The following is a 23,135-nucleotide window of genomic DNA, read 5'->3' as shown; positions in this document are numbered from 1 at the left end:
ACACTCAGCTAAGTTTTAAAAATTTCTGTGGAGACAGTATCTCACAATGTTGCCCAGGCTGTTCTTGAACTCCTGGGCTCAAGAGAACCATTTTAGATAAGGGAAAGAAGACTCATAAGTTACCTGGGATTCTTAAGAACTGTCTTCTGGGCATTCCTAACATTTTTTTTCTACCAGGAAAGAAAGAGGAACCAGAGCCCTGAGTGAGGACAGCTGAGTTTGTGGATCTAGAATTGAAAGGGTCAAGGGATCTAGGGCCACCAGTTACAACCATCATCCCCATGAAAAAATCTAGAAGAAAATCCATGCCTAATTTCTTTTCCCTCTCTGACTGATCAAGAGATGATACTTACTCATCTTTCTTAGTGGTAGGCTATAACCATAGACTACTGGGAGAAATCTAAAATAAAAACAGGGGTACTGGCCGGGCGCGGTGGCTCAAGCCTGTAATCCCAGCACTTTGGGAGGCCGAGACGGGCAGATCACGAGGTCAGGAGATCGAGACCATCCTGGCTAACACTGTGAAACCCCGTCTCTACTAAAAAATACAAAAAACTAGCCGGGCGAGGTGGCGGGCACCTGTAGTCCCAGCTACTCGGGAGGCTGAGGCAGAATGGCGTAAACCCGGGAGGCGGAGCTTGCAGTGAGCTGAGATCCGGCCACTGCACTCCAGCCCAGGCGACAGAGCAAGACTCCGTCTCAAAAAAAAAAAAAAAAAAATTCCAAACCTACCTTAGATGGTGCTTTAGCTCCATTTTAGAACTTGAACACTTCTTAGGAACAGAGGATCCTTTAAGATGCTGTCTTTGTTTAAAATTTACTGCATCATGATGGAAATAATTACTTTTGTCCCCTAAAATGAGATCATGCATAGCTCCGTGTAATATAGTATAACTGAGGAATTTGAAGCTCAAAGAGATGGACCTCTACCCAGTCACATCTGCTAAGTGGAGAGCCAGAACTTAAGTTCATTTTGATTGCTTCACTCTCTGGTGAGAAGTTGTTACTTCCCTTTGCTACGTTTATAGCATTTTCGAAGCTAAGAAACTGGTTCATTTTTCCTAACTTGATTCTCAGAATTTCCTTTCCAAACACCATTATGAACAACTAATAACGGCAGTCACTCAACTCTTCTTTCCTGTGACTTTTACACCTCAACTGTTTCGTTGAGAGAACCTTTATCTTAGCAAAACTTTGGTCAGAAAAGTTAAATTCAAGGTCTGGTATCGAGTCTCGTCTTCTTTTCTTTCTACACTAGAATATAAAAAAACAAAGCTATTTTTAGGACTCACCCAAGGGCTTCTTTATGTGTATGTATATCAAGATGTGATCCTGCCTTTGTCAACCCCACTTTCATTAGGAAGTCAACCCGCTTTATGAAGTTAGATATAAAGCAGTCTTTACATTTCTACCTGGAATTTCAAGCACTGCCAACTGCTCAGTGTCCTTCATTAGGGATTCTGCGGGCCATTCTGTTTTTGAAAGGACTCCATATAGCTTCCTGGCAGGCATTTTCTCTTTCACATAGAGGACATTGGCCTTCCTATATTCTGCAAATAAGGCATTACGATGTAGTAGAAGAACATCGTTATAGTGTTAGATAGCCTTAATTTGCATCTTTTCTTTGCCGTTACTTGCTTGGTGACCTTGGACAAGTTTTTCGTTGTTTGTATTAAATTGGGATAATAGTTCTAATTATGGAACCGTCCTAATTATGGTACTGTTCTAGGAATAAATGAGCTAATATGTACAAATTACCACTCTCTGTTGTTATATCCCATGGAACAGCAGTTCTAGCTTTTAGGAATAGCTTGAATACAGTGCAGTCACCTGAACCTGAACCTCACACATAATTTTAGGAAGATTGCTTGAACCTAGTGTCTTTCTAATTTGGTTTGGTTTAGTTTTGCAAGTCTAAATAAATCAGTCCCAACTTGACTCTCCTCCCTACCTCTTGATCATCATTCACTTGCTATTAGAACAGTCAGGGTCATGTGTTTTGTCTTTCAGAATGCCTCAATACTGCCAAGTAAAACTTCTTCATTTCTATAAAGATGTCCCATCTTATTAGTGGTTTTGGAATTCAAACCTCCTTTCCTTTAGGCGATTCTAAGCTAAGCTCTCCTCAGTATCTTTTTCCATGTCTTATTCCTCAAAGGAATCCTAAAAGGAATCCATGGAAATTCCTGATAAATACTCTGAGATGAGAGCCGTGTCTTTTCAGCAAGGCAGGATTGTGAAGTCCCATATCAGGGCTAAAAGTGTTCTGAAGACTGCATGACATGAAAGCGATTTTTTACTATTAAACCTTCCAGGAACAGTACTTCTGAAAAATAATCCTACTGATCAGTAACAGATTTCTCTGAAGCCATCTTTATTGTTAAACATGGAGGCCTCTGTGTATCCTTTCTTTTGCTCCCTGAACGAAGTCTGTAATCTTAAATCCCCATTGTACTGCGGGAAATACCTACTTTCCCTGCTTTCTGTGACTCCATTTGACTACCTGGCCAAAAAGTCAGAATAAGAAGCAATATTAAATAGCTTACAGGTCAGGGCTGGGAATGGTGGCTTATGCCTGTAATCCCAGCACTTTGGGAGACCGAGGCAGATGGATTGCTTGAGCTTAGGAGTTTGAGACCAGCTTGGGCAACATGGTAAAACCCCATCTCTACTAAAAATAGAAAAATTAGATAGGTCTGGTGGTCCACGTCTGTAGTCCCAGCCTCTAGGGATGCTGAGGTAGGAGGATCACCTGAGCCCAGGAGGCGGAGGTTGCAGTGAGCTGAGATCTTACCACTGCACTCCAGCCTGTGTGTCAGAGGGAGACCCTGTCTCAAACAAACAAAAAGAAAGAACTCACTGGTTGGGATGGTTAGAATTTATGGATAGTGCTTTGAAATGCCAGGTCATACTGTAAGAACAGGATTTTTCCTTTGCCTCCACTATTAGAAAAAGATTTAAAGGAAAAGGGGTTAACATTAGGAAACTAAGAAGAGCTTAAACTACCAAGAAGCTTCTAGAAAAGAACACACAATTAATTTGATTTTTATATTATATTATTTTTAGGAAGATGGAACCATTTTAGAGAGTAGTGCACAGCTAGAAATAATATATAATGCCATAGATTATACTGGAAGAGCTTTAAAATAAAAAATAACAAAAACTTTAAAAATAAGACATCAAAATATTTTTAAGAAATCTTATTTTTTAAAAGTATTTTTATGAGAGAAAGAATACCATTTGTTTTGTCTGTTGATTCTTTAGGATAGTAAATGAGCAGCTACAGCGGTCAGTTGATGACTATCAGCACCGACTTTCCATTAAAAGAGGTGAACTTGAATCAGCCCAAGCACAAATTAAAATACTGGAGGAAAAAATAGGTAAATGTTTTAAAATTTTGTTTCTGCTAATCCTGATATACTTTATCTAACAAACATTTCTTTTCATTTGTAGATGAATTAAACCTTAAGATGACTTCACAGGATGAGGAGGCTCATGTAATGAAAAAGACCATTGGTGTTATTGATAAAGAAAAAGACTTTCTCCAGGAGACTGTAGATGAGAAGACAGAAAAGATTGCAAATTTGCAAGAAAACCTAGCTAATAAAGTATGTGATCATTTGATATAATTTTCCAGCATCCAAATAGAACAGACTTTTTTTGTTTTTGAGATGGGATCTCACTCTGTTGCCCAGGCTGGAGTGCAGTGGCATGATCACAGCTCACTGCAGCCTCTACCTCTTGGACTCAAGGAATCCTCCCACCTCAGCAATTGGAATTACAGGCATGGGCCACTACCCCTAGCCCAAAAAGATTATTGTATTTTCATGTATGGATTTCTTTTTTTAAAGGTTTATTTACTTTTGGCAGGATATAGTGGCTCACACCTGTAATCTCAGCACTTTGGGAGGCTGAGGCGGGAGGATTGCTTGAACTCAGGAGTTCAAGACAAACCTGGGCCACATGGTGAGACCCCATCTTTCCCAAAAATAAAAAAAAATAGCTAGGCGTGATAGTGTGCACCTGTGGTCCCAGTTGCTCAGGAAGCTGAGGTGGGAGGATCACTTGAGCCCAAGGGCGGAGATTGCACTGAGCTGAGATCATGCCACTGCACTCCAGCCTGGGTGACAGAGCAAGACTCTGCCTCTAAATGAATGAATGAATGAATAAATAAATAAATAAATAGTTTATATACTTTTATTGGTACATATGAGATGTACATATTTTTGGGTTACATGTGATAATTTGAGACATTCATATAATCAAGTCAGGGTAATTGGGATATTTATCACTTTATTTTTTTCTTTATGCTAGGAATGTGTGAATTATACTCTTTTAGCTGTTTTGAAATGTGCGCTGGATTAGTGTTAACTAGAGTCACCCTACTGATATCTCTCGAACACCAGTTCTTACTTCTAAGTGTATATTTGTGCCCATTAATCAACCTCTCTTCACGCCTCCTCCCTCATCCTTTTACTGGTCTTTGGTAACCACCAGTCTACTCTCTGCCTTCATGAGATCCACTTTTTATCACCCACATATGGATGAGAACAAACAATATTTGTGTTTCTGTGCTTGACATGGTTCACTTAACATCATGACCTCCAGGTCCTTCCATGTTGCTGCAAATGACAGCATTTCATTCATTTTCGTGGCTGAATAGTATTTCCTGTGTATATATACTGGGGGCAGATATTTCTTCGATATATTGATTTCCTCTCTTTCAGATATTTACTCCGTAATGGAATTGCAGGATCATATGGTAGTTCTATTTTTAGTTTTTTGAGGAACCTTCGTACACTATTTTCCATAGTGGTTATACTAATTTACATTCCCACCAGCAGTGTGCAAGAGTTCCTGTTTCTCCACATCCTTGCCAGCATCTGTTATTCCCCATCTTTTTGCTAAAAGGCATTCTAACTGGGGTGAGATGATATCTCATTGTGGTTTTAATTTGCATTTCTCTGATAATTAGTCATGTTGAGCATTTTTTCACATGCTTTTTGGCCATCTGTATATTTTCTTTTGAGAACTGTCTATGAAAATCTTTGCCCATTTTAAAATTGGATTATTTGGGGTTTTTTGCTGTGGAGTTGTTTGAGCTCCTTGTATATTCTGGTTATTAATCCCTCGTCAGATGGATAGTTTGCAGATATTTTCTCCCATTCTGTAGGTTGTCTCTTCACTTTGTTAATTGTTTCCATTGCTATGCAGAAGCTTTTTGGCTTAATGTAATCCCATTTGTCTATTTTTACTTTTGTTGCCTGCGCTTTTAAAGTCTTATACAAACAGTATTTGTCCACACCAATGTCCTAGAGCATTTCCCCAACATTTTCTTCTAGTAGTTCCATAGTTTCAGGTCATAGATTCGAGTCTTTAATCCACTTTGATTTGAGTGTTGTATGTGGTGAGAGATAGGGGTCCAGTTTCATTATTCTGTATGTGGTTATCCAGTTTTCCCAGCACCACTTATTGAAAAGACTGCCCTTTCCCCATTGTATGTTCTTGGCATCTTGTTGAAAATGAGTTGGCTTTAAATGTGTGGATTTATATCTGGGTCCCCTATTATGTTCTGTTGGTCTGTGTGTCTTGTTTTTATGCCAGTACCATGCTGATTGGATAGCTATATAGTATATTTTGAAGTCAGTTAGTGTGATCTCCAGCTTTATTTTTTTGCTCAGGATTGCTTTGGCTATTTGGGGTCTTTCGTGATTCCAATTTATTTGAGGATTTTTTTTTTTCTGTATCTGTGAGGAATATTGATTGTGTTCTAATAGGGATTACATTGAATCTGTAAATTGCTTTGGGTGTTATTATCATTTTAACAACATTAATTCCGTCAATCCGTGAGTATGGAATATCCTTCCATTTTTTTATGGCCTCTTCTATTTCTTTCATCAGTGTTTTGTAGTTTTCCTTGTATAGCTCTTTCATATATTTGGTTAAACTGATTTCTAGGTGTTTTCTATTCTTTGCAGCTATTGTAAATGGAATTGTTTTCTTGATTTATTTTTCAGATTGCTGTTGGAGTATAAAAATGCTGTTGATTTTTGTAATCTTGATTTTGTGTTGTGCAACTTTACTGAATTTTCTTATCAGTTCCGATAGTTTTTTAGTGGAGTGTTAAGGTTTTTCTAAATACAAGATCATGTAGTCTACATACAAGGCTAATCTGACTTCTTCTTTTCAATTTGGATGCCCTTTATTTCTTTCTCTTGACTATTTGCCCTGGCCAGGATTTCTAGGATTATGTTGAATAAAAATGTGGAAGTGGGCATCCTTGGCTTGTTCCAGATCTTATAGGAGAGGCTTTCAAGTTTTCCCCATTTAATTTATGTTGACTCTAGGGTTTGTAATATATGGCCTTTGTTATTTTGAGGTATTTTTTTTTTGTACCCTTTGTTGAGGGTTTTTACAATAAAGGGATGTTGCAACTTACTGAATGCTTTTTCATCATCTGTTGAAATGATTTATATGGCTTCTGTTCTTCTGTTAATGTATCACATTTATTGATTGTGCATGTTGAACCATCCCTGCATCCTTGGGATGAATCCCACTTGATCATGGTGAATGATCTTTTTGATTTATTTAAAAAGTATTGTTGAATTTAGTTGGCTAGTATTTTGTTGAGGATTTTTGCACCTATGTGCATCAGTGATATTGGCCTGTAGTTTTCTTTTTTTGTTGTGTCTTTGTCTGGTTTTGGTATCAGGATAATGCTGGCCTTGTAGAATGAATTTGGAAGTATTCCACCCTCTTCAATTTTCTTGAAGAGTTTGAGCAGGAGTTGGTATTAGTTCTTCTTTAGATGTTCGGTAGAGTTCAGCAGTAAAGCTATTAGGTCCTGGACTTTTCTTTTGTGGAAGACTTCTTATTACAGCTTCTATCTTATTCCTTGTTATTGGTTTGTTGAAGTTTTCTGTTTCTTCATGGTTCAAACTTGGTAGCTTGTAAGTGTCCAGGAATTTATCCATTTCTTCTAGGTTTTCCAGTTTGTTCACATGTGATTGTAATTGTCTTTCATGATTCCTTGTATTTCTATGGTCACAATTATGTCCCCTTTTTTGTTTCTGATTTTATTTATTGGGTCTTGTCTCTTTTTTTCTTAGTCAGCCTTAAAGGTTTGTTGATTTTTGTTTATCTTTTTAAAAAACCAACTTTTCATTTCATTGATCTTTTGTATTTTCTTTTTCTTTTTTTCTGAGATGGAGTCTCGCTCTGTCACCCGGGCTGGAGTGCAGTGGCGCAATCTCGGCTCACTGCACTCTCCACCTCCCGGGTTCATGCCGTTCTCCTGCCTCAGCCTCCCGAGTAACTGGGACTACAGGTGCCCGCCACCACACCTGTCTAATTTCTTTTTGTATTTTTAGTAGAGATGGAGTTTCACCATGTTAGCCAGGATGGTCTCGATCTCCTGACCTCGTGATCCGTCCACCTCGGCCTCCCAAAGTGCCGGGATTACAGGCGTGAGCCACCGTGCCCAGCAGATCTTTTATATTTGCATCTCAATTTCCTTCATTTTTGCTCTGATCTTTATTCTTTCTGACCTTCTACTAATTTGGAGTTTGGTTTGTTCCTGCTTTTCTAGTTCCTTTCTAGTTTCTGGTTGACGTATATCACCACTAGTTTGTTTGGTTTGTTCCTGCTTTTCTAGTTCCTTTCTAGTTTCTGGTTGATGTATATCATCACTAGTTTGTTTATTTGAAGTCTTTCTAGTTGAGGTACATCATCACTAGGTTGTTTATTTGAAGCCTTGGGTTTTTTTTTGTTTTTTTTTGTTTTTGAGACAGGGTCTCACTATTGCCCAGGCGAGTGCAGTAGCAAGTTCATGGCTCAGTGCAGCCTTGACCTTTCAGACACAAGCAATCCTCCTACCTCAGCCTCCCAATTAGCTTGTGCTACAGATGTGTGCCACCATGCCCAGCTAATTTTAATTTTTTTGTAGAGATGGTGTCTTACCATGTTTCCGAGGCTGGTCTCCAACTCCTAGGCTCAAGCAGTCCTCTGGCTAAGCCTCCCCAAGTGCTGGGATTACAGGCCTGAGCCACCATGCTCAGCCTCAACTTTTTGATACAGACATTTATTGCTATAAACTTCCCTCTTAGCTCGTTTTTGCGGTATTTCATAGATTTTGGTACATTATATTTCCCTTTTCATTTGTTTCAATAATTTTTTAATTTCCTTTTTCATTTCTTCATTGACCCATTGGTCATTCGAGAGCAACTGTTGTTTAATTTTGATGTGTTTGTGTAGTTTCCAGTGTTTCTCTTATTGATTTCTAGTTTTATTCCGTTTTGTTCAGAAAAGATCCTTGATATGCTTTCTACTTTCTTGAGTTTGTTGAAACTTGTTTTGTGGCATGAACTATGGTCTATTCTGTAGAACGTTCCATGTGCTGATAAAAAGAATTTATTCTGTAGCAGTTGGGTGAAATGTTCTGCAAATGTCAATTGGGCATATTTGTCTAGTGTACAGATTAACTCTAATGTTTCTTTGTTGATTTTATGTCAACATGATCAACAAGAGTTTTATAACTCTTCTCTTTCTTCACTTATTGTCATCCTTTGTGGTTAAGTGATTTTCTCTGGTAGTATGTTTTAATTAATTGCTTTTTATAGCTTTTTACACTGTGGTTACCATGAAGCTTACAAAACATATCTTATAACAAGTTATTTTAAAGAACTGACAACTTATCTTAGATTACACACACACAATTAAAACAAAGAAGGCCAGGCATGTTGACTCACACCTTAATCCGGACACTTTGGGAGACCAAGATGGGACGATTGCTTGAGGCCACAAGTTTAACACTAGCCTAGGCAACATAATGAGACCCCATCTCTACCAAAATAAAAAAATTAGCTGGGCATGGTGGTACCTGCAGTCCCAGATATTCAGGAGCCTGAGGCAGGAGGATCACTTGAGCCCAGGAGTTTAAGACTGTAGTGATCTATGATCACACCATTGCACTTCAAGTCTGGGTGACAGAACAAGACCTAGTCTCTAAAAAACAAACAACGAACAAACACACAAAACAAAAAACCCACAAAGAAATAACTAAAAAAAATTCTACACTTTATCTCCCTCGCATTTTGACCTATGGTTGTCTTAATTTACAGATTTGTGTATTGCCTGTCTCTTAACAGCTTGCTGTAGCTATTTTTTTGATAGATTAGTTTTTTAGGCTTCAGACTAGAATTATAAGGGGATTGTATACCACAACTACAGTATTAGAGTATTCTGGGATTGTCTCTGTATTTAATTTCACCAGTGGGTTTTATACCTTTAAATGTTTTCTTTTTGCACATTAGTTTTTTTCTTTCAAATTGAAGAACTCCCTTAGCATTTCTTTTAAGATGTGCCTGTTCGTGGTGAATTCTCTTAGCCTGTGTTTATCTGGGAAGGACTTTATTGAAGGGCACTTTTGCTGGATAACATATTCTTGTATGGCAGTTTTTTTCTTTTAGCACTTTGAAAATGATAGTCTACTTCCTCTTGGCCTGTATGGTTTCTTTTGAGAAGTCTGTTTCTAGATGAATTGGAGTTCCTTTATGTATTATTTGCTTTTCTCCTCCTGCTTTTAGGATCCTATCTTTGTCCTTGACCTTGGAGAGTTTATTATATGTTTGGGGCAGTCTTTTTTGGGTTGAATCTCTTTCGTGTTCTCTGACCTTCCTACACCAGGAAATTTGTCTTTCTCAAGTTTTGGAAAGTGTTCTGTTATTTCTTTGAGTAAGCTTTCTACCCCTTGATCTTGCTAAACTCCCTCTTGAACACCAGTAATGCTTTGGTTTTGTATTTTTCTATGTCTTGTAGGCAATTTTTGTTCTTTTTATTCTTTTGTTGTTGTTGTTCTCCTTTCACTGCATAATTTCAAATAGCTTGTCTTCAAGCTCACTGATTCTTGCCTTTGCTTGATCCATTCTCCTGTTGAGATCCTCCGGTGAATTTTTCACTTCAGGAAATGTATTTCTCAATTCTAAGTTTTGTTTGCCATTTTTTATTATTTCAATCTCTTGGTTAAATTTCTCTGATATGAGCCAAGTATAGTGGTGTGCACCTGTGGTTCCAACTACATGGGAGGCTGAGGCAGGAGGATCCCTTGAGCCTAGGTGGTTGAGTCTGCAGTGAGCCGTGATTACACCACTGCACTCCAAACACTCCAGCCTGGTCAACAGAATGAGACCTGTCTCAAATATATGTATATTAAAAATTTTTTTCTGATAAATTTCTGAATTTTCTGTGTTATCCTAGAGATCACTGAACTTCCTTGATACCTCAATTTTTAATTTCTGGCCAGAGAGCTCAGGTGTCATTGTCTTGTCAGTATCAATCACTGGTTCCTTGCTTTGTCCATTTGAAGAGTTCATGGTTCCCTGTTTGCTGTTGTTTCTTGTGGATGTATGTCTGTGTCTTCGAAGGATTAGTTATTTACTCTAGTCTTCTCTGTCTGGCTTGTTTTTTTGTTGTTGTTTTTGTTTGTGTTTTTGAGACAGAGTCTTGCTCTGTTAGCTAGACTGGAGTGCAGTGGCATGATCTCAACTCACTGTAACCTCTGTCTCCCAAGTTCAAGCGATTCTCCTGCCTCAGCCTCCCAAGTAGCTGGAATTACAGGCATGCAACACCACACCCGGCTAATTTTTGTATTTTTAGTAGAGATGGCATTTCACCATGTTGGCCAGGCTGGTCTCAAACTCCTGATCTCAGGTGATCCACCTGCCTCCGCCTCCCAAAGTACTGGGATTACAGGCCTGAACCACCACACCCAGCCTGGCTTATTTTGGTTTTCATTGGTTATGTTTGCTTAGAGATTCTTCAAACTTTATTGAATTTCTTATACTTTCTTTCATAGGTTGCTGCCTCCTTTTTGTCACTAGATGGTGGCTAAAGCCCAAGTTTGCCTTGGCTTTAGTGAATGCTCAGACTCCTGCCTATCTGGGATGGGGGAGGTCCCAAAGGGGATGTCCCAGCAGTGTGAAGGGCTGGCTAAGGGTTTGTGCCCAGGGGACCTGTGGAATGTACCTCCTATAGCATGGTGTTACTGAACTACCACTCTGATTTGCTGTCTTTGGCCGAGTAACAGAGAAGAGTTTCCAGGGATGAGGAGGTGGTCCTACCTCCCCGCTTTGTCTCTGGGTGTCTTCAGGGACAGGTCTCCCTGCAGGTGTCCGTGATGTTTCCTGTGTGTTGGGGCATGGAACAGGTCTCCTGCCAAATTATGCAAGATAGTAGAAAAGCGGGTTGTCCACCTCAATCTCACTTTTTCCAGTGTAGAAACCATGAATTAGAGGAGATTTTCCATGTACTTGGTGCCAGGCAGATTGAGGGAAGGGACATCACAGATGTGCAAATTTGATTCTGTCACTGTGTGCTCAGAGGTTTTTTACGTCTCTGTGGCCCAAGAACTGACTTGTCCTTGTATTTGGGTCCTGGGATAGTGCTGATGATAATGTTAACATTGTATATTTATTTTTGGTTTTCTTTGTGAGGAATGAAGTCAGCTTGTGACTACACCACCATCTTAGAACCAGAAGTTTCCCAAATATGCAATTATTATTGGCCATGCAGAAGTTTCTAAGACCCAGGACCATGTTTTCTAATGTTTAAATATCATTTTTTTCAAATAATGTTAATCTTCAAAATGTAATTTTATCTATTTCTAGAATGTGATTTTATCAGATCTCATTAAAGCAAACTCAAGAAAACTATTCAAGGGTAGGTCAAAACACGCCAGTATGTGAAGTACGATTGGGACATGGAGATATGTTCACTTGGAGCTTTGTTTTAGGCATACTTTATATAATTGAGCTGCATATTTGAACTATGTGAATATGACAAGTTATATAAATTTAGCTAAAGACATTTTGGTTTAAAATCTTACACATTTTTGTAATTTCTATAGGAGAAAACTGTTGCTCAAATGAAGCTAATGATCTCAGAGTGTGAATCAGCTGTGAAGTAAGTCATTAATGAAATTACATCCAGCTTTTTAGGAGATTTTAAGTGAATACAGCTTTATCTATTCAGTAGCAATGTAGCAATAGAAGAATTTCCCTTTCAATTTCCCCATTTTTGTCAATTGTAGCATCATTTTCTCAGTCTCCAGCTTGAAAATATGTTATCCTCTTTAACCTCTCCTTTTCTGTCATCCACATATAAACACTTATGTCTTATTAACTATTCTCCTATATACCTACTTGTTCCTTATTTTTGCTGTAATTATGCCACTTAGAGCCTAATCATTAAAACTTAAATTACTTAGTAGCCAATCTTGAATTTATTCTCCATCTAAACCTATCTTGAGCGCTGTCACAAAATTTTACGTTTAATGTCTAGTCTCTCCAGACAGATTGTAAGCCACTTCAAGAAAAAAGTTGCTTATTATATTTATTTTACATACCCTTAACATTTTATATAATAGTGGGGATATAGACATTTAATAAATATTTGCCAATTCAATCTGTGCTTTACTTTTTGTTTGTTTTTGAGACAAGGTCTCACTCTGTTGCCCAGACTGGAGTGTAGTGGCATGATCTCCATTCACGGCAACCTCGGCCTCCCCAGGCTCAGGTGATCCTCCCACCTCAGCCTTCTGAGTAGTTGAGACTACAGGCATGTGCCCCCACGCTCAGCTAATTTAAAAAACTTTTTTTGTAGAAACGGGGTCTCCCTATATTGCCCAGGCTGGTCTCGAACTCTTGGGCTCAAGCTATTCAACTTTTAACACTTGAAAATTTTCTGTGTTTACTTGACTGTTGGTAAAAATAAATTAATACCTTTATTTTTTTACTTCATTTGCATGTAATTATTGGTAGAGCTCTAAAATGTCTGTTCTACCTAATTAATAGGTATCTTAATGCAGCAGTTATAATTTCTTACAATCACAGTATATTTGTATTCTAAGTATACTTAGACTATAAGTTTTCTTTTAAATGAACTACAGTTTTTAAAAGTTTTCTTTATTATTTTCACATCACTCATTTAACAGCCAGCTAAAAGAAACATTAGTTAATCGAGATCGTGAGATAAACAGCCTCCGGCGCCAGCTTGATGCAGCTCACAAAGAACTCGATGAAGTAGGAAGATCTAGAGAAATTGCTTTTAAGGAAAACAGAAGATTGCAAGATGACCTGGCTACGATGGCAAGAGAAAACCAAGTATGAACACAATGCATAAATTTTGATAGTTTTATACTATCCATTGTTTGCTAAATATTAAAGCTCTAAATTTTTTTTCTAAAATTTAATGACATAAAAATAAGTGACATAAATAATTCATTAAGGACAATGGTGTTTATCAGGGTATGAAAAAATGTAGCTTAGGCTGGGCGCAGTGGCTCACACCTGTAATCTTAGCACTTTTGGAGGCTGAGGTGGGTGGATCACTTGAGATCAGGAGTTTGAGACCAGCCTGGCCAACATGGTGAAACCCCATCTCTACTAAAAATACAAAAATTAGCCGGGCGTGGTGGTATGCACCTGTAATCCCAGCTGCTCGGAAGGCTGAGGCAGGAGAATCACCTGAACCTGGAGGTGGAGGTTGCAGTGACCCGAGATCGCGCCACTGCACTCCAGCCTGAGCAACAGAGTGAGACTCTGTCTAAAAAAATAAAGTTGCTTAGAATGCTGCTATATATCACAGGGTGTCTAATGGGTGCAACTGATCTTCTCACCATTTTGGTCTTTGTTGCAAGGAAACCTAAGGTGAAAGTATGAAATTCTGTATGTCAGAAATCATTGTCACCCTACTGGGTGAGGACATCAGCATCACTCTCAGAGCAAAGTTTCTGTGTTTTAAAGACTCAGGATAGGTTTTAATTAGTTGTGCTTACTTCTGTCTGCTCTGAAATGTAGTTAAATGAGTGTTTTAGAATGGCAAATACTGAAAGGTATTAGTTCTGTTTGTGCTTGTTTCCTAACAGATTATACTGAGAAAACCAGTGATTTTCCTGTTTTAAATATTTTATGTTTTTAAAAAATTGTTTTCAGTATTATTCAGCATAAAGCATATTGATGAAATATGAATTTTTTTAATGTCAGCCCCTGATCATAGCTAGCCCTTAGTGTAAATACCAGATACATGATCAGGACTATTATGGGAAATGTGTGATAAAGTTTGGTTAAAAATTCAAGATCAGACCAGGCGTGGTAGCTCACGCCTATAATCCCAGCACTTTTGGAGACCAAAGTAGGAGGATTGTTTGAGCCCAGGAGTTTGAGACCAGGCTGGACATCATAGTGAGATCTCATCTCAGAAAATTAAAAAAAAATTAGCTGGCATGGTGACATTTGCCTGTGGTCTCAGCTACTCGGAGGGCTGAAGTGGAAGGATTGCTTGAGCCCAGAAGGTCAAGGCTTACAGTGAGCTGTAATCACGCCATTGCACTCCAGCCTGAGTGACAGAATGAGACTCTGTCTGAAAAATTTTAAAAAGATGAGATCTGCCAGGAAAAATATGTGAAAATAACACTTAGGAACACTTTTCCTTTTGTCCTACTCTATCTTATTCTCCAATTCCAAAGGAATTATTTGAATATAAATAAAATTTATTTGGTGTTGTGTTCATTTTAGATTGTCTTTAATTTTTTTATTTGTAGGAAATCTCATTGGAATTGGAAGCAGCAGTGCAAGAAAAAGAAGAAATGAAGAGCAGAGTTCATAAATACATAACAGAGGTGTCACGATGGGAGAGCTTAATGGCTGCCAAGGTGAAAAATGCTATTTAGGTTGGATTTAAGACTGAGGGTTTTTCTTTTTTTAACTTTTTCATGTTGGTTTATTCTGCCTCTACAATTAGATATTGAACATTTTAAAGTAGAGATCCTGCCTACTGCCTTTTTCTATTTTTCCCATAGATTTTAGTGTGGTACCTGCACAGATAACTAATGCTTCCTAAATTAGAACAGAATGTTCTGTGTGTGTATGTGTTTATGACATGGGTGTTCCAGTAAGTGACAGTTACTAATTTAGAAACAATTTTATTATGATTAAACCAGGAAAAAGAAAATCAAGATTTGTTAGATAGATTTCAGATGCTTCATAACCGTGCTGAAGACTGGGAGGTCAAAGCCCATCAAGCGGAGGGAGAAAGCAGCTCAGTTCGACTGGAACTTCTTTCTATTGACACTGAGAGGAGACATCTTCGAGAAAGAGTGGAGCTATTAGAAAAAGAAATTCAAGAGGTAATACATTTATTTGTTTTGTAAAGATGTTATTTAGTGAAACAGAAAACATTCAAAGATACTTTATTTTTATTTTTATTTTTATTTTTTTTTTGAGACAGAGTCCCGCTCGCACCCAGGCTGGAGTGCAATGGCACGATCTCGGCTCACTGCAACCTCCACCTCCTGGGTTCAAGTGATTCTTCTGTCTCAACCTCCTGAGTAGCTGGGATTACAGGCACGCGCCACCACGCCTGGCCAATTTTTTGTATTTTTAGTAGAAACGGGGTTTCACCATGTTGGCCAGGCTGGTCTCGAATTCCTGACCTTGAATTATCCACCCCCCCTCAGCCTCCCAAAGTGCTGGGATTACAGGCATGAGCCACCACGCCCGGCCTCAAAGATACTTTATTGACCTGAGGTCGTAAACATTGATAAAATCAAGTTCAGTGGTAAATTTCTGTCATTCTCTTAATTTTCATACAAGCCCCATTACTGTTTTTTGTAGTAAAAGATACATACATCAAATTTCCCATTTTAACCATTTTTAAGTAGACAGTTCTATGGCATTAGTACATTCACAATGTTGTGTAACTGTCACCATTATTTGTCACCCTGCTTTCTGTCTCTGTAAATTTGATTACTCTAGGTACCTCATATAGTGGAATCACACAATATTTGTCCTTTTGTGGCTGATTTCACTTAGCCTTATGGTTTACTTTACCTCAGGGTTCATCCGTATTGTGTAGCATGTGTCAGAATTGCATCCTTTTTTAAGGCTGAGTAACATTTCATTGTATGTATGTACCACATTTTTGTTTAGCCATTCATCTGTCAATAGACATTTGATTTGGTTCCACCTTTTGGCTGTTGTGAATAATGCTGCTGTGAACATGGGTATACAAATGTATCTGTTCAGGTGCTTGCTTTCAGTTCTTTTGGGTATATACCCAGAAGTGGAATTACTGAATCATATGATAATTCTGTATTTAATTTTTTGAAGAATAGCCATGTGGTTTTTCCATAGGTGCTACAACATTTTACATTTCTACCAGCAATGCATGAGGGTTCCAATTGCTCCACATCCTCACCAATACTTGTAATTTTTTAATTTTTTGTTTTATAAGAGCCATCGTAATGGGAGTGGAGCGGTATCTCGTGCTTCTGGTTTGCATTTCCGTAATGGTTAGTGATGTTGAGCATCTTTTCATTTGTTTATTAACTATTTGTGTATCTTCTTTGGAGAAATGCTTATTCAAATGCTTTGTTCATTTTTTATAATCAGATTGTTTTAAATTGTTGTAGAAGTTCTTTGTATATTCTGGAGATTAATACCTTAGTGTATATGTGGTTTGCAAATACTTTCTCCCATTGTGTGGGTTGCCTTTTCAGTAGTTTTTGATGTACAGAAGTTTTCAATTTAAATGAAGTCCAATTTATTTTTTTTCTTTTGATGCCTATACTTGTGATGTCATATCCAAGAAATCATTGCTAACTCCAGTGTCATAAAGCTTTTCCCCTATGTTTTCTAATAAGAGTTTTATACTTTTAGCTCATATACTCAGGTCTTTGATCCATTTTGAGTTAATTTTTACAAATGATATAAGGTAAGAGCCCACCATTATTTTTTTGCATGTAGATTTAAATAAGATTTTGTCATAAAGACAGTCTATAAAAATCTCATAATAAAAAATGTGAGTTCAGTTAAAATATAGGGACCCAGGGTTAGATTGATATACAATAGTTGGCCATTATCATCATTTTTGTTTTGTGTAGTCTTATAATTTTTATCTTTCAGGAGAAAGTATTGACTATCTGTAGCAGATAGAATTATAGTCTCTAAAAACATATATTGAGGTACCAACCCCCAGTCTCTTAATTGGAAAAAGTGTCTTTGCAGATGGAATCAAGTTAAAATGAGGTCATAGTGGATAGGACAATGGATATTTGGACACAGGAGAGAACACCACGTGAAGATGGAGGCAAAGATTAGAGTGATAGGTGTAAAAGTCAAGGAATGTCAAAAGACTGCCAGTAGCCATCAGAAACTAGGAGAGAGGCAAAGAACAGATTCTGCCTCAGAATCTCCAGAAGGAACCATACCTGCCAACACCTGAATTTTGGACTTCTAGCTTCCAGAATTATGAGAGAATAATTTCTATTTTTTTAGGCCACACAATTTGTGGCAGTTTGTTACAGCTGCCCTAGGAAACTAATACAGATTATGGCACCAGAAAGTGGGTTGCTGCTGCAACAAACACCTGAAAATATTAAAGTGGCTTTAGAACTGGGTAATGAGTAGAGACTGAAAGAGTTTTGAAGTGCTTGACAGAAAAAGCCCAGATTGCCTTGAAGAGATCATTGGTAGAAATATGGACATTAAAGGCAATTGTGATGAAGACTCAGAAGAAGTGAGAGCTGTAAAGAAAACTTCTGTTATTTACAGAATACATATGTTGTCATGGATGGATTTTGCCAGAAATATGAATGTTTCCTCTGGTGATGTCTCAGACAGAGTTGAGAAAAGATGTTACTCGTTATAAAGTGACAGAGAACTTGGCTAAGTTATGGTCTGCTGTTGGGAGAAAAGTAGAATTTGTAAGGGATGAACTCGGATGTTTAGCTGAGAAGATTTCCAAGCAAAGTGCGGAAGAGACAGCCTGGTTTCTCCTTGTTACTTGTAGTAAAATGTGAGAGGAAAGAGAGAAATGGAGGAAGGAACTAAAAAGCAAAAAAGAAATCAAGGCATAAAGCCGGGCATGGTAGCTGACACCTGTAATCCTAGTACTTTAGAAGGTCAGGGCAGGCAGATCGCTCAAGCAATTCACCTGTATCCACCAAAAAACTACACTCAGGAGTTCGAGACCAGCCTGGACAACATGGCAGAACCCCGTCTCTACAAAAAATACAAAAAAATTAGCTGAACATGGTGGCACGTGACTGTAGTCCCAGCTACTTGGGGGGCTGAGCCCAGGAGGTCAAGGCTGCAGTGAGCCGAGATCGTGGCACTGCACTCCAGCCTGGGTGACAAAGTGAGACCCTGTCTCAAAAAAACAAAAAGGAAAGAAACCAGAACTTGATGATTTTGGAAAATTCTTAGCCTCTCCAGACAGTATGTTGTAGAGTGTGACTAGAAAACCTCTTGGTGAAGAGATTAGATATGTGACTCATGAATCCAATCAGTCATCTCAGCAGAATCACTGCCAGCTTTGACTGAAAGGAGCAGAAATGGGATGAAATGAAGGAAGGCTATTGGACTTCTGGGATCCTACTAGCAGAAAACAGACCAACAGCTAGTTGGCTGCAAGTTCACCTTCAAAAAAAGGACAGAATGACTCTAAGGGTAGCTCAGAGACCAGCAAGGCCACCAAGGGCAGCTCAGAGGCTGGTGGGGCTGTGGCTACCACCACAAGCCCAGACATTACAGGTCCAGATGATGGAGCTACTGTCTGTCTCCTTGGTTTCAGAGGGCAAGGCCACTGCCCCTGTGGGACACAGGGTGGGGCCACCCTGGCTGGCTCAGAGGACAGAGCACCAGATAAACAAGGCACAAATGATTATTACTAGGTTTTGAAATCTAATGGATTCGGCCTGCTTGGTTGCAGACTTACTTTGGACTAGTAACTCCTTTATTCCTTTTATTTTCTCCCTTTTACAGTGGGACTGTCTATTGTATGCCTATCCTGCCATTTTATTTTGGAAGCAGTTTACTTGTTTTCCAGCGTCATAGGTCTGTACATGGAGGAGAATTTTGTCCCAATGTGGTCCATATTCAGAGTCTCACCCATATGTGATTCAAATGGTGCTTAGATGAGATTTTGGGTTTAGAGTTGATACTAGAATGTTGGGATGGAGTGAATGTATTTTGTATATGGAAAGGACATGAATTTTGGGGGACCAGAGGGTAGGAGAATTGTGTCCACCAGAAAGATATGTTGAAATCCTAACCCCCAGTATCTGTCAACGTGACCTTATTTGGAAACTGGGTTTTTGCAAATATGAACAAGTTAAGATGAGGTTGTGCTGGATTAAGGCAGTCCTTAACCCAGAGAATGATGGGTGTCCTTCAAAGGTGAGGGAAATTTAGATACAGTATGTACAGAGAAGGCTGTATGAAGATTGAGGCAGAGATTGGAGTGATATGTCTACAAGTCAGTGAACACCAGGCACTGGCAGCATCCACCAGATGCTAGGAGAGATGCATGGGACAGATTCCCCCACAGAAGCTCTGGAAGGAGCCAGCCCTGCCAACACCCACATTTTGGACTTCCAGCCTCCAGAACTGTGAAAGGATAAATTTCTGGTTTTTTTTTTTAAACACCTCATTTGTGGTAGTTTGTTACAGCAGCCCTAGGGAACTAATACACTGTCTCTAAAAGTTTTTCTGTTAAGAAGAGTATAATAACTAGTTAAAGGAATGCCTTTCAACCTTCAGAAGAGTTTTTCAGCAACTATTCTCAAATAATCTTCAATTATTTTGTTCTTTATTATTGTTCGTGTTCTTATGTGGTATATGAAATTAGCTTTTATTAAAGTATAAGCCAATTTCACAATACAATACTAAAGTATTATATTTGTTTAGGTTAGCTTTTAGTAATGCACTAAAAAATCTAAATACTTTTCTGCAATTGTTGAAGTTGATTGAATCTTCACAGCACAATATTAGATTTTCAGTGTAGATTCGTGGAGGTTTTTTTTAAGAGACAGAATCTTGCACCATCAGCCAGGCTGGAGTGGAATGGCTTGACCATAGCTCACTGCAGCCTTGAACTCCTGGGCTCAGGTGATCTCCTGCCTCAGACTCCCACATAGCAAGGACTGTAGGCATGTGCCACCACACAGCTAATTTTTGTATTTTTTTGTAGACAGGTTCTCACTATGTTGCCTGGGCTGGTTCAGATTCCTGGGTTCAAGTGATCCTCCCACCTCAACCTCCCAGAGTGTTGGGGTTGCAGACGTGAGCCGCTGTACCCGGCCATTTTAATAGCCTGTTGCAATAATTTTATTTTTCTTTTTTTTTTTTTTTTTTTGAGACGGAGTCTTGCTCTGTCACCCGGACTGGAGTGCAGTGGCGCGATCTCAGCTCACTGCAAGCTCTGCCTCCCGGGTTTACGTGATCCGCCCGTCTCGGCCTCCCAAAGTGCTGGGATTACAGGCTTGAGCCACCGCGCCCGGCCAATTTTATTTTTCAAATGCAGAATTCTTCCCAAAACCCAGAAGTAGAGTTTATATCAGTTTGTATTTATTACTCATAATTCAAATTGTGAGAAATTTCAAATGTGGATTCTTCTTAAAAAAAGTATCAGTATTTGAAACTTTTTTCATTATTTCAGTTATTATAATATTAAAACGTTATTTACTGTTATTTAAGTTAAATTTAAATTTCTTCAGGTATTTAGTTTTGAAATAAACCCCATTTTTGGAATTTAGAATTTAACTGAAGACAGTTGAGGAGTGATATGTATATATGTTACTTTTTCTTGAAATGGCATTATTATAACAAAGATAATTTATAAAGGAAAAATTTAATGCAATTTCAAAAATTCCTCATATCTACAACCCCGTGACTCAATAACTTTCTTTTTTACATCTTCCAAATATATAAATATACACATGAGGCACACAGTTACCATGATTAATAATTATACACAATTCCTTTTGTTAAGCATTAAATAGGTCATCTTTAAATAGTAGGCAGCTTCCTGAGAGTATTTTAAAATAAGCAAAAATTGGCTGTCATATTTTTCTAAAGTGAGATTGTTGGCTGTACACATTCAGGTTCTTAAAATGTTTGAGTTATTTTAACTTTTTACTTGTTTCTTTTTATTTTTTCAGCACATAAATGCCCATCATGCTTATGAATCTCAGATCTCATCAATGGCAAAAGCCATGTCTCGATTAGAAGAAGAGCTGAGACATCAAGAAGATGAGAAAGCAACAGTATTAAATGACTTGTCATCTCTTAGAGAACTTTGCATTAAACTTGATTCAGGCAAAGATATTATGACCCAGCAATTGAATTCCAAAAACCTTGAGTTTGAGAGGGTAAGAAAGAGAAATTGTCTTGGCAAATTGTTTTATTGAGCCCTACTCTAATTGTTTTACTTTAGCATTCACCACACCATGCATATATTTGTTTCCTTTTAGAGTAGTTACTTTTTTTTTTTGAGATGGAGTTTTGCTCTGTCGTTCAGGGTGGAGTACAGTGGCGCGATCTCGACTCACCACAACCTCCGCCTCCTGGGTTCAACCAATTCTTCTGCCTCAGCATCCCGAGTAGCAGGGATTACAGGCATTGACACACCTGGCTAATTTTTGTATTTTTAGTAGAGGTGGGTTTCACTATGTTGGCCAGGCTGGTCTCAAACTCCCAACCTCGGGTGATCTGCCGGCCTCGGCCTCCCAAAGTTCTGGGATTATAGGTGTGAGCCACTGTGCCCGGCCTACAGTAGTTACTTTTGACTACAGGATTTTGACAACCAGATTTGACTGCTTGATTCTTTGCAAGATTTCTCAGGCAAACATAGTGATGAAAGTGGGTGCTGTTTTGGAATAGGTGGCTATTTAGGAAATTATGAATTTTCTGATTATAAATTAGGAGCATATCCTACTACATTCTTTCTCTGTTTAAAAGTAAGACTTGAGGCCAGGTACAATGGCTTATACCTGTAATCCCAACACTTTGGGAAGCCAAGTCAGGCAGATTGCTTGAGCTCTGGAGTTTGAAACCAGCCTGGGTAGCATGGCAAAATCCCGTCTCTACAAAAAATACAAAGAATTAGTCAGGCATGTGGCATGTGCTTGTAGTCCCAGCTACTTGGGAGGCTGAGGCAGGGAAGGTTCACCTGAGCCCAGGATGTTGAGGCTACAGTAAGCAGAGATTGTGCCACTGCACTCCAGCTTGGGCAACAGAGTGAGACCCTGTCTCAAAAAAAAAAATAAAATAAAGTAAGACTTGAATGAAGGATTGAACGGTTCAGTGCTTCCAAAATAGAATATTTTTCCCGATAAAAATCTCAAGGTGTTTAAATCTTAATTAAACAAGTCTATTTAGCTAGAATTTGCCATTCCCAAACAGAGGCATTACTTTAAATAACCTAGTGTTTGTTTTCAAACATGGTTGTTTTCAGTTTTCACTCATCTAGTAGTATCCTTATTTTCAAGTACTGAGAAGCTACAATACTGACTTGATTATGTAGTCAGAGTAAGCATATTCAACCAGAAGGATCTCATTGCCCTTATGATTTTATCTTAATGACCCTCTCTTAACAAGGTACCATGACTGAAAACTATTTGAGGATTGGAGTAGATCCTATAGCCAAATAAGCCCATAGTAAAAATAACAAAGATTATTTTGAAAATAAAGTATCTTTCTTATACTTAAAGAAATGGTTCATAATCTTTAACCAATACCCAAAATGAAACAAGTGATGGATGACTAGTTCCACAGAGCTATATTGTCATATACATAATTTTTTCAGAGTAAGTTTAAATTGTACTGAAGTAATCTTACTTTGTTTCATGTAGGTTATAGTGGAATTAGAAAATGTAAAGTCAGAGTCAGACCTATTGAAAAAACAACTGTCAAATGAGAGACATACAGTTAAAAACCTCGAATCATTGTTGGCTACAAACAGAGATAAAGAATTTCATTCTCACTTAACCTCCCATGAGAAGGATACAGAAATCCAGCTACTTAAGGAGAAGTTAACCCTTTCTGAAAGCAAATTGTAAGTGTCTTAAGTCAATTTATGCAAAGACAATTGCTTGTGAAGGATAATTTTTTAATTTTTTTGAAGTGGAGGAAAGGATAAGAGTATGAAGGATAGGCCAAGTGCAGTGGCTCACACCTGTAATCCCAGCACTTTGGGAGGCCAAGGCGGGTGGATTGCCTGGACTCAGGAGTTTGAGACCAGCCTGGGCAACATGGTGAAACCCCATCTCTACTAAAAATACAAAAACAAAACAAAACAAC

General features: G+C 38.4%; 1 protein-coding gene across 1 annotated transcript in view; it reads left to right on the top strand.

The window, feature by feature from the left end:
• The window catches only part of CEP135 (centrosomal protein 135kDa), a 79,397-nt gene that overhangs the window by 44,439 nt on the left and 11,823 nt on the right, over positions 1-23,135 (top strand). Inside the window, exons 16-23 of the mRNA XM_011937287.1 lie at positions 3,265-3,380; positions 3,454-3,608; positions 11,903-11,958; positions 12,989-13,157; positions 14,597-14,707; positions 14,996-15,181; positions 20,996-21,205; positions 22,688-22,890. Coding sequence (XP_011792677.1) covers positions 3,265-3,380; positions 3,454-3,608; positions 11,903-11,958; positions 12,989-13,157; positions 14,597-14,707; positions 14,996-15,181; positions 20,996-21,205; positions 22,688-22,890 — 1,206 coding nt within the window. The remainder of the gene's footprint in view (positions 1-3,264; positions 3,381-3,453; positions 3,609-11,902; positions 11,959-12,988; positions 13,158-14,596; positions 14,708-14,995; positions 15,182-20,995; positions 21,206-22,687; positions 22,891-23,135) is intronic.

The sequence above is a fragment of the Colobus angolensis genome, unplaced genomic scaffold (assembly GCF_000951035.1).
Source record: "Colobus angolensis palliatus isolate OR3802 unplaced genomic scaffold, Cang.pa_1.0 Scaffold162, whole genome shotgun sequence".
Lineage (NCBI taxonomy): Eukaryota > Metazoa > Chordata > Mammalia > Primates > Cercopithecidae > Colobus > Colobus angolensis.
This window is presented reverse-complemented; position numbering and strand designations above follow the sequence as displayed.